Consider the following 17,869-nt stretch of genomic DNA (forward strand, 5'->3'; position numbering starts at 1 on the left):
GTATTTCTGAGGTGAAGGTGGGGGGGCACACCGTTGGAACGGGGATTTGGGGTGTATATATGGGGTATACGGGAATACACTGTCAGTGTGTTCCATTCAGGATCCTGGGAAAGCTGGGTTGCGGCGATTGAGCCCGTCAGTGCCACGTTACACTGACAAGCTTCTCCCTGGAATTGAAGTTATATGTAAGCCCAATATATTCTTTGAATTCCCAGTGAGACAATGGCACTATATGGCAGTAGCAAAAATAGTGGGTGTATATAGCCCCAATTCTATTGCTAGGGGACTTGCAGGGTATTTCTGGGGTGAAGGTGGGGGGGCACACCGTTGGAACGGGTATCGGGGGTATATATCGGGTATACGGGAATACACTGTCAGTGTATTCCATTCAGGATCCTGGGAAAGCTGGGTTGCGGCGATTGAGCCCGTCAGTGCCACGTTACACTGACAAGCTTCTCCCTGGAATTTAGCTCTTACAAGAGCTGTTGGTTGTCTTCTCCTTCCTATCCTAGCCTGTCCCTGCCTACCCAGAATCTAACCCCTAGCTAACTGGACGGAAACCTCCGTCCCCGGTGAGTTGCAAGCTCAGAATGACGCGAACCTGGGCGGCGCTGTTCTTTTAAATTAGAGGTCACATGTTTTCGGCAGCCAATGGGTTTTGCCTACTTTTTTCAACGTCACTGGTGTCGTAGTTCCTGTCCCACCTACCCTGCGCTGTTATTGGAGCAAAAAAGGCGCCAGGGAAGGTGGGAGGGGAATCGAGTAATGGCGCACTTTACCACGCGGTGTTCGATTCGATTCGAACATGCCGAACAGCCTAATATCCGATCGAACATGAGTTCGATAGAACACTGTTCGCTCATCTCTACTCTTTATCACATATTATATTACACAGAATTTCATCTGGGGTGAATATGGGGCTGTGGTGCAGAAATGTAGGGGCAAAAACAGGCCATGTTCAGGCTCCTGCCCATGACGTTGCTGTGTATGAGAACTTTTCCTGCAAAATGTTGAATTCCCTAAATGTGTAAATGAGACTTAATGTTCTGTGAGAATTCCCGGCGTTCTGTACATGTGATTAACATTTCCTTCTTTCCTGCTATTATTGATGTTTATTTGCTGGCTCCGCACTGAAAGCTGCCAATGGTTTTGTTGTCGTAGGTACGATGATATCCTTGTTAATGGCCTCCCGGATTGGCGACAGCCTGTGTTCTATTACAGGCGGGTGAGGAAGATGAGCAATGCCGAGCTAGCATTGCTCCTGTTCATTATTTTCACAGTGGGCCATTATGCCGTGGTCTGGTCCATCTACCTGGAGAAGCAGCTGGTGAGTATTCATAAGAAATGGGAATTAAGAAGAAATCATTATTTCTGGCCGTGCCTCCGTTTTATTGCATTAAGGGGGATCTATCACCGGAGAATGTTTTGTTATGCGAATTGTACCAGGGTTCCTTGGCACACCGAGCGGGAGGTGGATCTTTTTGTTCCTTTATTTCTAGATTTTGTCAACTTTTTGTTTATACAGGAATTTTTCTTTAAAATTTTAGACTTTTTTTGATTACGGAAAAAAATGTACAATAAGTTAGTTTGCTCATTGATTTGTAGGGGTGTTATTATTATTTATTATTATTATTATCAGTTATTATTATTATTGTTATTACTATCAGTTATTATTATTGTTGTTATTATTATTATTAGTTGTTATTATTAATTATTGTTATTATTATTATTATCTGGAGTTTAGAGGACTGCTCGTGTATTATACAGATAGTCGCCCATCTGTAGGCCTGCCATGTAATACAACGTTTTTTAAATATTGAGAACTTCCTGTGGGGGGGCAACAAGGTGGCTCAGTGGTTAGCACTGTAGCCTTGCAGCGCTGAAGTCCTGGGTTCGAATCCCACCAGGAACAACATCTGCAAGGAGTTTGTATGTTCTCCCCGTGTTTGCGTAGGTTTCCTCCCTTTCTACAAAAGACATACTGATAGAAAAAAAAAAGTACATTGTGATCCCTATATGGGGCTCACAATCTATATTTAAAAAGGAAAAAAAATAAACTTCCTGTGGAAAAATCGGCCTCTTGATTAAATATTGAAAGGATTTTTCCTGATATTTTTTTTTTTTTTTCTTCCTTACGAAAACTCCTTCCCCTTAGTGCTCGTTCACACCTGTGCCCGGTAGTCCGTTCTACAGGTTTCCTGCACAAAACAGGGGCAGGAGAAGGAAACCTGCCGGCATGTTTCAATCCCATTCATTTGAATGGACTTGAAAAGTCTCCAGCCGTGAGCGCCGTTGAGTGTTTTATGCACTCACCGTTTTTTAAAACCGGACACAGAGTTGGACATGTAGTACTCTGTGTTCGGTTTAAAAAAAACGGTTTCACCGCAGAGAGCATAAAACGCTCACCGGCGCTCACGGCCGGACTCGGCATGACAGGTTTCTGTCTTCTGCATGCAGAAGATGGAAACCTGAAAACGGAGTTCAGGCGCTGGTGTGAATCCATGAGGCAGTTACCTGATAATCTTCTTCCTAGTGATCGGTGTGTTATAACCATGCCGTTTTGGAGAACCGTTGTCCATGCATTGACTTCCTGGTGGGGCGGGGCTTGTGTTTAAACACCGTAGCCAATCTGAAATTCCAAAGCTGCAGGAAGAGGGAAGGGAGCCAATGAGGAGATAGGAGGCGTGTCTCAGACTCCATGTAAGCACTGTAGCTGAGCTGTAGTCCTAGATCACAGCTATACCCCAATGGAAGGGAAGATGATAAATAGCCGGTAACCATCCCCCGTAGATACTAACTTACATATCCGCTTTAGTTCATGGCTTGGGAGCGCTGTGGTCATTAGTAACTTACCGCTTCTAATAAATGGTTCTAAAAGGTAAGGAACTGCTAATATCCAGTGGATTATTTTTGTAGGATGAGCTGCTCAGCAAAAAGAAAAAAGAAAAGAAGAAGAAAGCCGGAGGGAAATCCGGGGAAGAAGTCAAATCCAGTCTACTAGAAAAAAATGAGCGGTAAGATCCTGGTTTTTGTGCAGAAACTTTTACATGGTTGCTCTTCTGCTGGATCAAAAGCATGGAATTTCTGTCTCCGCTTATAACTGAGGAAAAGATTTATTGATTTATTAATTTCAGGGATGTTAGGAGTCTGTGGAGGTGCCGAAAATGTGCCTTTAAAAAGGCTATTCAGGCACCGCTAATCTTATTTTAAACCCTCGTCCTGTTTTAAAATAAAACTATAAAAACATGTATGTAAATCATACCTGAACGTGCACCCTGGGCGGTCGTGCACGATCTGGCGTCATCTTCTGGCACGCCTACCTCTTCTTTCTTCTTGCAGCGACGCCCTCCGGTCCTGGCTCTTCCACGTCTTCAGCGTCCTCTTCTTCCGGCGTGATGGCTTCAAATCCCACGCCTGCTTAGTAGTGCTTCCCTCCGCAGCGCTACTGTGCAGCTTCGGCGCTCAGGATGATCAGTTCTCCTTACAACTTTACGAGTGTACTGCGCATGCGCAGTACGCTCGCGAACTGCCATTGCTAAAAATGGCGCCGAAGCCTGTGCAGTAGTGCTACGGAGGGAAGCGCTACTACGCAGGCATGGGATTTGAAGCCATCACGCCGGAAGAAGAGAACGCTGAAGACGTGGAAGAGCCAGGACCAGAGGGCGTCACTGCAAGAAGAAAGAAGAGGTAGGCGTGCCAGAAGATGAAGTCAGATCGTGCATCACTGCCCAGCGTGCACGTTCAGGTATGATTTACATATATATTTTTATAGTTTTATTTTAAAATGGGATGGGGGTTTAAAATAAGATTAGCAGTGCCTGAATAGCCCTTTTAAAGGCTATTCATGCATATGTGGGGCTCATACAGCAAAATTTTGCTGATGGAGCCCCTTTATTGTATCAAGTACAAATTTCTTTTCTTTTTTTTTTTTTCATCAGTATTACTCTTCTTAGGGCGGGTTCACATCTGTGCCCGGTCTCCAGTTCAGCCAATCTGGCCAGTTTCCATCTTCTGCCCCGCAAAACTGGACAGAAGACGGAAACCCGGTGGTCAGCTTTTTTTTTTGAACTGGACATACATACATACATACATACATACATACATACACAAGTCCTGCATGTCCGACTTTGTGCCTGGCTAAGAAAAACAATAAACAAAAACATTTTTCCTGCGGACAAGCAGAAGACGCACATAGGCGGACACCTCTACAAACCCATTCTGAAAGCTGACCGCCGGGTTTCCGCCTCCTGTCCAGTTTCGTGGGGCAGAAGACTGATACCGACCGGATTGGCTAAACCATAGACAGGGCGCAGATGTGAACACACCCTTACCCAGTTCTTTTGTAAAATTTCTGGACATTATAAGAAGGGAGCTATCATTGACCTGAGCAACATAAAGTAATACTCTAAGCAATGGGGTTTTTCCAATTAAAAGACGTATTCCAGTTACCAGTTGGCCTCTTAACACTGAGTTGCACTTACCTACTAATTCATCGAAATGGTCACATGTCCAAAAATCATCCTATACCTTTGTTTCGGAAAGCTGAGAATAAATCGTTTTTAGCAGTGTAAGGAGTCGGCGAGTATATGACCTCCCGCTCTACACGGATACGGAGAAACTTTGATAATGAACGGCGGCCACGATGAAAGCCATCGCTACTTTGTTCTCAGCCTCTCCCTATAAAGTTGGTGACGTCGAGGCCGCGCTTGGCGGATGTACAGCTTGGTGGGTAATGGCATTCGCCGTCCTGAAAGATAAAACCATTTTTCCTATTGACTTCTAGAGAGAATTAAAGCATTTTTGAATAGTTCACCCAGCAGGGGCAGGAGCTGGATCAATGGAAAGAGGAGATCAGAGGCCGCTCTGCCTGTTTTCTATTCTGGTGACATCAGCCGGTAATGCTTCACTGAACTGCTGATGACATTAATGTTGTTTTAAGACATTGGCGTGTTTGTACAGCTTTCCAAACTAGTTATTTCAGTATTGATTTTAAGGCCTTCCTTTAATGACTTGTTGAGACTTTTGGTTAGAACGTCCTACCTATAACCATCAGGCCGGACCAGATCTGTGAATGAAGGATCCGGGATGGCGCTCTGCCGTTACACGGGTTTTTGTATATTTGGTTTGTTATTCTGTCTAGTCCTTGTGGGAGATCATGGGAAATGATGTAAGTCTATGTGATAAGGATGCCAGACAGGAATGAGCGAGACCATATAAGTGATGGATATATAGGGATGACCACCTAAGTAATGACCTCCGTAACACGGATTATCGCATGTCCTTTATAGAGGGATGGGTGTAGCTCTAAAGGTATGTATACTGCAGTCTACAGTGGTATAACCCGCTCCTGTACTGTATATACCTTATATGCAGCACCAGCATGTTATGTAGCATTTTTTTTAGGGGATACATATATAAAGAAGTCCAACAATACAAAGTAACACCCTAACCTTAAGAACAGGGGTCGGGAACCTATGGCTTGCGACCCAGATGTGTCTCTTTTGATGGCTGCATCTTGCTTGCAGACAGGGGCATAACTACCAGGGCTCGGCCACACAAGCACTATTACACTTGGTTTTTTTTCGGACCCTCTAGTACAATGATCAGAGACCCAGGAGAGGTAAGCAACCAAAATACAGGACCAGCCTCGCGGAGAAAGGCAGAAAATCAGCGCTCACCCGGTTTGGAATAGGAAAGGCAACTTTATTTGGCACTTTTTTTTTTTTTTTTTTTTTTGAATAGGAAAGGCAACTTTATTTGGCACCACGCGTTCCGGGCAACAAGCCCTTTTTCAAGTGCAATACAAATCTTTTAAAACAAATATTCATAATTACATTCAGCTAAAACACCCCATAATCTTAAAAAGTATCAGCAAGTAAAAAATAATAATATATATATAAATAAATATATGTATAAGTGTGTATTCCATTATGGAACTCCATCTTAATAAATAGTTTACAATGTATTCACTAAAATATTCACCAGAGAGTATACAATGTATATACACAAAAGTCCCAGGTTCCAACACCAAACAGACAAACAGGCATGTATGTTCATCTGCTTCAGACCATATTAGAATCTGCTCGTCAATAGGACTTATTATAGTCCGGTTTATAACCTCACTTTGTTGCAATTTGTTACAATTACCATGACTTGTGCCAAGCATAATTAACATATAAAATGAAAAAACACATAGAGAGCACACTTACCCCACCACTGTGGACAGGTTGCTTAAAGTGCTCAGGCTTACCACCGTTTATAAAGGAATCAGCTATGTGTATGGCAGGAAAGGACGTCACGCGCCAAACCGATACACATGCTGTCGGGCGCCGCGTGTTCGCGGCGTCCGGAAGATACTACAGTGCGCATGTGCAAGGTATCTTCCAAACGCATGCGCATTGCCTGTCTGGAGCGCATGTCAATAGAAATGACATGCGGCTATAGAATTTGGATTGCTCCGTGCACGGAGCGCTTCTTTGGTTAGTGGAGATGTTACCAAGGATTGAATAAGAACATTGTACCTGTCTTATGTTACTACCATGGCCATTAATAAGCCCAGGAGGGGTAACAACATAAAGATGGAGAAAAATGATTGATGAACTTTTTAAATGATAATAAGTAAATAAATAAATAAATATAAAAATAAATAAGTAATAAATAAATGAAAAATAATAAAACTATATGAAAAAATGAAAACAAGAACCATATTAGATGAATTAATGTATGATAGAAAAATAGATAAATAGTTGGAGAATTACTTAAATAAATAGAGGAATATATAAATAAATAAAAAATGAATAAATGATAGGATAAGAAAAAATAGATAAATATACATATCCTTTTGGTGTAACAATACATAGGATTATACCTAAATCATGGTGGCATTCTTATATCCACACATATATATACACACATATATACCTATCCCCTGTATACACACAACCCATGAATTAATATATATGGGTCTATATTAAAACTACAATTAAAATAAATTAGTTATCTAAAAGGGACATAATATTTAAAAATGGTTTTGTGTCTACCCAGATGGTCCCAAAGGGCCGAAACTATACCAGAATGCCACTAAATGTCATTGGGTGATGTCCTCCAAGGTCTCATTAAGACCCTTCGGAAATAAACAATCATATTTGTAAATCCAATAGATTTCTCTCCGTTTCAGGGTGCCAAATAAAGTTGCCTTTCCTATTCCAAACCGGGTGAGCGCTGATTTTCTGCCTTTCTCCGCGAGGCTGGTCCTGTATTTTGGTTGTTGTCCTGACGTCTACGTGACTGCCATCAGCGGCTGCCTGCCAGTAACACACTGGTTCTCTGATTGCTACGATTATAGGTTGTTGTGTCCAACACAACCTAGCCAGGTGAGCGGACACCTGTATTGATTTCTCCATACCCTTTTTTTTTTTCCTTTTCATTAACTATATACCAAAGGTATTACACAAGGAACGGCTCGGTGCCGGGGGTTTTTTCTTTTCTTCTTTCCAGGAGAGGTAAGGGGACATAAAAAACAATGTCACTTACCTCTCCGGGCAGGCTTCGGGCCTACTTGTGTGACGTCCCAGATGTCACGACTGGGGCCTGCGTCAATATGTGTTGTGACACATATTGGCATTCATGTGGCATTCATGGCTCCCTCAGCCAAAATGGTTCCTGACCCCGCTTTAGAATAATTGAGGTAAGTATCCTACTCACAGCAACTTACAATCTATGAGGAATTAGGTTTAAAACAAGACACAAAAGTACTTGGTCAATTTTTCAAACAAATGTTGCACCCTTTGTATTCTGCAGCATGTATGTATCACAGTACATGGGCGCTGCAGAATACCAGTCCCAGTGAAGCGGGCGCTCAGATGGTCCTGCAGCCCCTTAATCTCCTCTCCTAAAGACCTTGTGCGCCATTTTATGGCTAAATAATAATAGTTTCATTTTTATTTAGTAAAAAATCAGATTAGAAGGTCATGTAGGAGAGGTCAGAGAGGGGCTGGAGACTTGTCTGTGAACGGCATTCTGCAGCCTGCTATGTATGGGAATTATTTTTAACCCCCAATTTTTTTTATTTTTTAGGGTCCTTGAGAAACCACAGTGGCGGGATTTGCTCCCTTTCAAGCTGGGCGTCTGGTTTTATCTCACGGTCAGATCGCTGCCGCAGCTATTCCAGGTGAGCGCCCTGTCCGTACACAGCAGCGTAATTGGGCGTTGAGTGCTTGCCCACAAATGCCTCCCTTCTCCACCCGCTGTAATAGGAAGGTTGTGAAGATTAAACAGGCGCTTTTCTCGTGGGCGTTCCTCCATGTTACCATGTAGCTTTCTTGCATGTCTGGGATTTCCTAGATCTATTTTTCCATCTTAGAAAGCACTAGTTCTATTGTGAATTATATGCATTAAGCACAATCCACATTGGCAGCTGTCATTCCAGTAGTTATATCCTTCATATGAAAACACTCATGATACCATGCCGTAATAATTCTCACAACAGGTAATAACAGGCTGTCCACATGTAGACAACAGCAGCCCTGCTCTGGATCGGATGTGTCAGTGGCATCAGCCATGATGATACTTCTGTATAGATGTAGCTGCGTCCTGCTATACAGCTCATCTAGGAGCATGGCATGGGCTGGGTATGGTTGGCATATCACCAGCCGTGTCCTTCCACACATGCACAGTGTGTCTTTGCATCTAGAAAGCCTTGTAAGTTCTTGTTTTTTTGTTTTTTTTTAATCCTCTGGGACAGGGTGCAAATGTTGAATCTGCATTGCAAAGGGAAAATTCATAGATTTTCATGCAAGATGTGAAAATTTGCAGCATGCTTTGATTTACTATTTTTCCACTGAGGTCTTGAAAATGCAATCTGCTTCTAATTGTTAACTGTAAAGATTTTTGCGGCTGATTTTTGGTCTCGCTGCAATAACTGCCGTGTGACCTTAGCCCAACAAATATCCACACGGAAATTGACCTGTGATACAGCTTGTCAATTGTTGTAGCAGATTTTCACTGTGGATTCATTGCAAGTACTTGGAAAAAATGGGGGCAGCACGGTGGCTCAGTGGTTAGCACTGCAGCCTTGCAGCACTGGGGTTCTGGATTCGAATCCTGCCAGGAACATCTGCAAGGAGTTTGTATGTGCTCCCCGTGTTTGTGTGGATGACATACTGATAGGAAAAAAAATGTACATTGTGATCCCTATATGCCAGCATTGGCATTAGTCGCATGCAAGATGCCACGAAGTGCAGAATTGTCCAATTTCAAGAAAGGGGTAATTGTGGGGCACCACAGAAATGGTCGATGCTTAAGGGACGTAGCAAACGAACTGGATTACCCAAAATCAACAGTGGTCTATGTGATTACGAAGTGGAAGGTGAACAGTGATTGTCAGAATGTGCCCCGAGTTGGCAGACCCCCGAAACTGGGAGATAGAGACTGACAAGTGCTGGGCAGAGAAACCGCACCCAACCGATGGCTCACATACACCAGGAGTGTCACCAGGCATCCGGGAGTATTGTGTCCATCAATCCCATCCGTAAGCAAGCGTCTGCTGGGGTCTACCAAGTATTGGATAGGAAGAAATGGTGTTTTTCTATTCTACCGCAGGGGTCCAAATACTTATTGGTAGACAGTGTATGTTGCGTGGGGACAGCGCTTACAAAACCACACTCTGTCCAGACAGAGATAAAAAAGGAAAGTTACGAGATTTATTCTCTGAAGACTACAGAATTGTGATTACAGCTCTGGATATATTATAAAAATTGTGACTCTGGTTCTACGCCTTTGCTATAAATGTCTAATATGGAAACCTTCCTTTAATCCTGCGCTGTATCATGTATGTGCATGATGTAGGAGAAAGTTCACAGGTCACTGGAGCTTTGCTACAAAGTATAAGACGCTAAGTGAAAAACGATAGTAGTATATAATTTATAGCTTATAGAATATAACTGGCAAGGACGTGACTCGTGAGTTTGGGTTTATTTTCGTTGCTTTAGAGATGTAACCATGTTGTTGCCAGTTACATTCTGACATTTTGTCTCTTTATTGACCATGCATTCTTAGGGCTCGTTCACACGGGCACAGAGGGGGCGGATTATGGCGCGTAATCCACGTCATAATCCGCCTCCTGACAACGGTGGTCTATGGAGACCGCTTGCCTACTTTTCTCCGTGAGTGGCATGTTGCCATTCATGGAAAAAAGAAGCGGGCTGCCTTTTCTTCAGGCGGATTCTGCGGCATGTTGCGCCTCGGCTTCCACCTGGTGGCAGCAACCTCCGGAGTCGGCGCAGAACCTGGGGTGCCAGTATTGTTGCAGAATTAAGACCCATGCAGTAATAACATGGCACACGTGAGCGTCCTCACAGAACCTTATCCTTATTACTATAATGGGCTGTATATGAGGGCAATGCCTGGAGCGAGGGTAAGACTCTACCTTGTAAGCTGTCATAAATGTATATAAAAAAGTATATAATCATTGCTGAAACCTGGAGAGGCAAACCTTCCTCCCCTCCCCCAAACCTTAGCTAAAAGTCCGTATTTCTTACAGCACGGTGTATGGCGCACTGGTGTACATGCTGCAGGGGTATTATACAATCCTTACTTTTTAGCTTCAGTCTGCTATTTGCAGTAATACGATGAGTATATAACTTTTCTAGAGCTTACAGTACGTATAGATGTAGGTTATAAGTAACCGTATCCGCCTATAAATGTAGCGCACAGATTAGTGCATCCGTTTGCATTGTGGATGGGTTTTAGGTTTGCACTGACCACCTCTTGTCCTTGTGACCCTTACTTTTATTGCCGGCATACCATACATGCTGAGCCTGTATCTCAGGGCTATAACTGGGGATCAGGCTGATCCCTTAGATTCTAGAAGCCTTGGTGACGCCAGCTGTCTTCCAGGTTGTCCGCTGGATTGTGTTTGAGCCCCCGCTGCTAGAGATATACAGGTCGTACCGATGACATATGGCCGCTAGGAAAGAGCCCGATTTTATACAAAAGTAATGAAATAACAGTCATGAGCTGTAAACGGGGCACAGTGTGCTATAAAGATGCCAGTGCCAGCCATTGAAGGGCTTCGTGTAGTTATATGTGTAGGTTTTCTATATACTTAATCTGGTTTGGTCAGAATGGATGAGGTTGGTGAACAGTGCAGATCCCTTGTACAGATGTGTCCTCGTACATGCCGAATGCTAAAGGGGCTTATTTTCTTGCATTGGGGATGATCTGCAATACCAAACACAAGGGGATGTATTAAGACTGGAATTTCGTACACCAGCCTGAATTCATTTGCCAAAAGGCACCAGACAATCCTGAATTACTAACTGGCTTTGGCCTATTAAAGGGATTCTACCATTAAAACCTCTTTTTTTTGTGGATAAGACGTTGGAATAGCCTTTAGAAAGGCTATTCATCTCTTACCTTTAGAGGTGAGGTGATCTCCGCCGCGCCGCTCCTTAGAAATTCCAGTTTTTACCGGTATGCAAATAAGTTTTCTGGCAGCGATGCGGGCGCCAGCGCTGCAAATGCGATGGGGGCGTCCCCACTGCAGCTTGAGAACATGATCCTGCGACGCCTCTATCTTTGACTGGATCCTCCCCTTCTCTGTCGTCTTCCTCCTGCGTCACCTCCAACGCCAGCGCAGTTCGCTCTGCCAGTGAGACACCAGCAAAGCCGAGTGCGAATGCCGGCCGGCGACCATTTTTGGGAGGCCGCTCCTGCATTGAACTACAAGAGCAAATGTGGCTTACCAAAAATGGCCACCGGCCAGCATGCGCAGTGTCTCACTGGCAGAGCGAACGGCGCAGGCGTCGGAGGTGACGCAGAAGGAAGACGACAGAGAAGGGGAGGATCCAGCCGAAGATGGAGGCGTCGCAGGATCGTGTTCTCAAGCAGCAGTGGGCCCGCCCCCATCACTGCCAGAGAACTAATTTGCATACCAGTAAAAGTCGGTATTTCTAAGGAACGGCGCGGCGGAGATCACATCTAAAGGTAAGAGACGAATAGCCTTTCTAAAGGTTATTCCGACGTCTTATCTACAAAAAAAAAAAGGTTTTAATGGTAGAATCCCAGACCTTTCATGTCTTCGGGGCTCATGTGCTGTAATGTACGGCAAGTGTAAATGTGCCTGATCTCAGAATGGCGGCAGTCGGGTGTAACTCATACTCATCATCTGGAGTGAGTTATAGTAAATCTGGCACAGCAGGGCATTCATGCCTCATCCCACCTAACTTCCCATTCTGGTCTACCCACTGTCTAAACAATTGGCAAGTGGGAGTGGATGAGGTGATGAGGTCTCCCATTATGTGCCAAGTTAAGGTGCGTTTTTGGCCACTTTCTAGGTGCAGAAGGATTAGTAAATTTACACCACTTGTTTTGTTGATTTGGGACACTAAACCACCCACAGGTCCTTATAGACTGGGGTTTAGGGTCCCAAATCGCCCTGTTTTCCGTCTTGGAGAGGACTTTGCCAGGCTGGTATACGTTATTTATTTGCAGTATGGTAGACTGCAGGAAACCATATCCAGTGATTTGTCTCAACCTTTTGGTGTATTGTCAAACAGGCTGGAAATGTGATGAAAATTTTTTTGGAACGTTAACAGCCAACCTGAATTCTGTAACTGAGTCGCTACATGAGCACTGTGTGCTATTTGTCAATATATAGTAGTCTGTGTGTGAGGATTTGTGTTCTAACCTTATGACAGACTTTGCATATGTCAGTAGTAACTTATATGTACTTGTGAAATATCACAACATCTGACCAATATATGACTTGTTTTCCACTTTTGTGGCCGTCTTCATCTCTGAAGGCTTTATTATTAATTTTCTCCAGTGAAGACTGGCTGCTACAATGTCTCCCATACTCTGCACACAGTAGAGGAGAATCTGCTCCATGACTCTCTCTAACTCCCTCAGAAGCAGCAGGAGGATCATGTAAGACATTATGGCGATGAGGATAAGGCACACCTAGTGAGATTAAGAACTTACTCATCAATATTTGGCGCGACCTTTGCCCTGTGGAGGAGGAGTCCAGTCTGTCTGGGGTGACATGGAGAGACAGACGGATTGGAACAAGCAACATCCACAGAAGATCTGTGCTTAGTTCTCCAAGATGGCGGGAACAACCTCCCTGCCGAGCTCTGCCAAACCCTGTCAGCAAGTACCGAGAAGAACTGATGGAAGGCAAAGGGCAAAGGTCACACCGAATATTGATGGGATTTACATTTCTCTTTTCTTCATTCACTTCATTTTGTTAATGGACAAAAATAAACGATTAACCCTTCTATTTCTTACTGTACGGCATTAACCCCTCACCTGCTTACAGATTACATCTTCGGCTCCACCCAAGTTGCGAAATTAGCAAATAAAGTTAATTACAAAATTAACGAGATTGTACATTCACCGATTCACTGCCTGGTTTAAGATGTGAATTTCTCACTTGCAGGATGTTGGGAGAGGTGTCTTATGCCACTTGTCACTCAGGAGGATGTGAGAAATCTTCCTGATCAGAAAAGCAATAGATTTTTTTTTTTTTTTTTTTTGGGGGGGAGGGGGGTGTTAATGGGGGAAGGGGAGTCTATTAACCCATGTGATACTGTCTGATATTTATATCCTTTAATTCTTATGATTAAACAGGACGCCAAGCAGTTTTATGCCGACTACAATGAGCAGAAACTGAAAGAGAAAGAAGAGGCTGAAGCCCAAGCGGAGCTGGAGACCCTGCTAAGTACGTGCGGTCGTATTGTCTATGTCTATCCGTATTGTGGCCGTCTGCACCCTGCCGGGGGGGCTCTGTGCCCACAGGGAGCTGAAGGGTTAAACTTGGAGACATTTCTTCTGTTTGCCATGTGCGGAACATCTGCATCAGATATGAAGACCTGTCACTGGGATCTCAGATTAAGATGCCATTTACAGATTGTAATTTACGCTCTTTCCGCTATAAAAGGTTCGCCTTTTGCTATAAAATGCAGATCAAATGGCCAACCACACGTATACCCCCAGGTCCTGAGAGGGTGCCACTTTCTGAATCTTAAAGGGCTATTTAGGTGGCACAGATACTGATGATGTGTCCTCAGAATAGGTCGTCATTGTCACGTTGGGGGAGTTCAATGTCTGGTACGTTCATGAGTCACATGGTCTATGTGCAGCTGCAGTACCAAGTACAGCCACTATCCAATGTACAGCGCTGTGCTTGGTGTGCAGCGAGGAGTCTGCAGCACTCGCCCGAACCCTGCAGCCTCTTCAGACATCTGGGCAGTAGGGATGGCGGGTGTCAGACCATCACAGATCTTCTATCCATGACCTATCCTTAAGGGGGTGGTGCTAAATGATAGGACTTCCGCTGATCCTGAGAACAGACATACAGTTCCCTGTCCTTATGGAGCGACAGGTCAGACATACACTTGGCCACTATTCATTCCCCATGGGAGAGCCGGATATAGCCCACACTGTACTGCCATAGAGACACATGTTTGGCCTGTGGCTCCATCAGAATGGGGCATCACAGTGACTTCAAAAGTTGGTACAAACCCTTTAAGATAAGTCTTTTATATTCAGTATTATATTTCCAGGATATTAAAGGCACAACATTATGCCCTAAGGGTTCACATGACACCTACTAATTTCGAAAAGGTCTTAAAGGGTGTCCAAGATTCAAAAACAACAACAACAAAAAAAACTAAAATGGCGCCACTCATGGGCTGTGGCTGGTATCAGAATACTTCTATTCCTCGATAACCCCTCTAAAGTGTTACCATCCTCATTAACACATCTTACCTTCATATGCGGCAGCCGCTTATCTCCAGGGAAAGCAAAAACTCATCCTGCTGGATCCTCTCTTCTTAGGTCTGACATGTGTCAAGGCTCTGACGGGTGTATAGACATGAGCGACTTCTATCGTCCCGTTAAGGGACAAGATGAAATCTTGTGCTGGAGTCTGGAACGTCACTTACTCTTTTCCAGAAATTGTAGGAAAATTTCAGGGGTTTTCCATCCCCAAGTAGAATCTTCAGGCTGTTGTCCTTCCCTGCAGGATAGACACCTGCTAGAAAAGCTGATCTGTGCAGGATCTGGGTGTCGGATCCCTACAGATCACATACTGTCTGTATGAACATTTTATTTGGGGACAGAAAATGCCTTTTAACCACTAAAGGACACACCATTATTTTTCATATTTTTATCATCCTATTGCAAGATCCATAACTTTGCCATCTTAGTCATTTATGGGCTTGTTTTTTGTGTTTTTGTGGGATAGTTAAATTTTTTTAATCGCGCCATTTTTGTGACGCTAATCATTTAGTAATTAACATTGTTTTAACTCTTGGAGAGAAAAAAAAAAAAAACAGCAATTTTGCCATTGATTTGTGCACTATAAATTCTGTGCATTTTATTTTATGGTAAAAAAAACTTACCGTATAAACTCGAGTATAAGCCGAGTTTTTGTGCTGAAAAAGTCCCCCCTTGGCTTATACTTGAGTCAAGCAAAAAAAATTAAAAAAAATGTCCATGACCAGCCACAATAGTAATGTACAGAATCTCCCATAAAATAGTGGAAAAGAGAAGCTTTAATAAAAAAATAAAATAAATAAAAGTTGTAAATCCCTCTTTTCCCTAGAATATATATAAAAGTAGAAAATGACTGTGACACACATATACATTAGGTATCCCTGTGTCTGACAGTGCCCGGTCTACTGAATATAGGGGATCTGCAGTGCTCCTGTTCCGTTGGGAAGGGGTTAATAGGAGCCCTGCAAATACCCTATAGTCAGCCAGACTGAATTCCAAGTGGGGGGGGGGAAACCCAGTCCTCAAGCTCAGGGAAGGGGCAGACAGACAACCAAAACACCCCCTCCCCTTCCCCAGCAACTACTGCACCCAAAAACTCCGGCCATTTTAATTTTTGAAATTTTCCAGTAGCTGCTGCATTTCCCCCCTCGGCTTATACTCGAGTCAATAAGTTTTCCCAGTTTTTTGTGGTAAAATTAGGGGCCTCGGCTTATATTCAGGTCGGCTTATACTCGAGTATATACGGTAATTTATTCTGCGGGCGGTAGGATTATGGTGATGCCAAGTATGAAGAGGTCTTATTACAAGGACACTTTTTCATTAGTATCCTTTTAGGAACCAAGAGGCTTATTGATGGCTTTGTATTCTGTTTTTTTTTTTTTTTGGATGGTGGGATAACCAATAATGGTGACTTTTGGAATTACTTTTTAATTTTTTTAAAAATATTTTTAATTTTCCACCATGTGGCTAAAATATTATAATAATGTTAGGTTGTCATGAACATTGCAATAACAAATATATGTATATTTTTGGTTTTTCCATTCTCATATTTTAAAAGGTGCAAATTATTTTAAAGGGGAATTTAAAAAAAAAATTTTTTTTTTTAAATATTTAACTTTTCCTTCCCACTCCATAGACTTCATTGTAAACTGATATGCTTGTGTATGGAGTACAGACAGAATCACTGACTCACGAGATAAGACGCCAGCACAGGATAAAATAGTGTTACGTGCAGCGGGCACTGCTGAAACCCGACAGACCCCATTGAAAATCACTTGGATCTGTCGGGTGCCCGTACTGCGCAGGATCCAGCACTGCTACTTGATTTCCATTTTATACAGAAACCACAACACACGAGAAGCGAACCGAAACTGCACAATGTGTTTAGAGTCGAACAGGCTCTTTATATAGAAGCAGTCTGAATGATTTCTTTCATTTGCTTTCTGTTTGCAGAAGAGAAGAAGCCAAAAGTGAAAAAGCCGAAATCTGAATTTCCTGTCTATTCAGCTGCTGATTCTAATTTTGGTGCTTACGTCCCGTCGTACGATCAAGGCGTCAGCATTGAGGACATTGAAGAGCAAATGGATGACTGGTTGGAGAATCGAAATAAAACGCAGAAAAAGAAGGTACGAGAAACTTCTTGGAAATTAAGCTGTTGTCTCCGGTGTCTTATGTGAACTTCAGCACCAGGATAGTCCATGTATTAGTCACCCGACACGTATACAAGGGGGCGACCCCTTTTGAGGACCTGTCACCACTGACTTAAAGCAAGGCAAGAAACAACAATGTAGAGATAATCCATTTATATCGGTTTTTGGCCACCCTTCAGGTAAAACCGATTTTGTCTTCTGCTTTGTGTGGGGCTTAAAGGGGTTGTCCATAAACTTTTTTTTTTTATAATTTTTTGGTATGTCCTTTAAAATATAGCCCATAAATATCTGAATAAAGTTGGTCCAACAGCCAGCTTCTGCATTGTTCAGCTGTTTGGCGGTACCTGTGTACTATGCAGTATACAGAGCTGGAAGCAAATGGCTGTGGCCACTGGTACTGCAGCTCCGCTCCTATTGAATTCCGTCTTTGTGGTCGTCCACTATACAGGGCTCAGAGCCATCCGTTTCATGCGTCGCTCAGGCCACGCGCTAGGCATAACGCAGGTAGTCCATTTTTCCTGCAGTACTCTGCATTACTTTGTTCACCCTCTGCAAACCTCGGAGTGCTCCTTTATTTAGTGATTTCCCCAAAGCAGTATTAATGCATATACTATATACGTCACATGTCTGTGCGGGCTCTTATGTTACCCGGCTGTTTTTGTGCACATGCTTGGAGAGCCCCATTCCTTATGTAGGAGACGTTAGGTGACCTCTCTTCTGCCATATCTGTTGGGGGGTTTTCCATCTATTTGTGCTATCTGACCTGCACAAGCTTCTTCTGCACATTGAGCTTCACCAATAGGTGAAAACTTTTAGCCATCATTTGATTGCCAACAGCAAAACCGATCTGGCAATCCGACCGTTCTGTTACACAAATAGTTGTGGCCTCCTGCGGAGGATAAGGATGGAGATTCTGTTCAGGTCTTGTAACAATCGTCAGA

At 43.3% G+C, this 17,869-nt stretch overlaps 1 protein-coding gene across 1 annotated transcript in view; it reads left to right on the top strand.

The window, feature by feature from the left end:
- DNAJC1 (DnaJ heat shock protein family (Hsp40) member C1) overlaps positions 1-17,869 on the top strand; it is a 97,398-nt gene that overhangs the window by 46,832 nt on the left and 32,697 nt on the right. The window contains exons 4-8 of the mRNA XM_075271732.1: positions 1,162-1,327; positions 2,917-3,014; positions 8,077-8,170; positions 13,630-13,720; positions 16,732-16,904. Of these exons, the coding sequence (XP_075127833.1) occupies positions 1,162-1,327; positions 2,917-3,014; positions 8,077-8,170; positions 13,630-13,720; positions 16,732-16,904 (622 nt within the window). The remainder of the gene's footprint in view (positions 1-1,161; positions 1,328-2,916; positions 3,015-8,076; positions 8,171-13,629; positions 13,721-16,731; positions 16,905-17,869) is intronic.

This window comes from Leptodactylus fuscus, chromosome 4 (genome assembly GCF_031893055.1).
Source record: "Leptodactylus fuscus isolate aLepFus1 chromosome 4, aLepFus1.hap2, whole genome shotgun sequence".
Lineage (NCBI taxonomy): Eukaryota > Metazoa > Chordata > Amphibia > Anura > Leptodactylidae > Leptodactylus > Leptodactylus fuscus.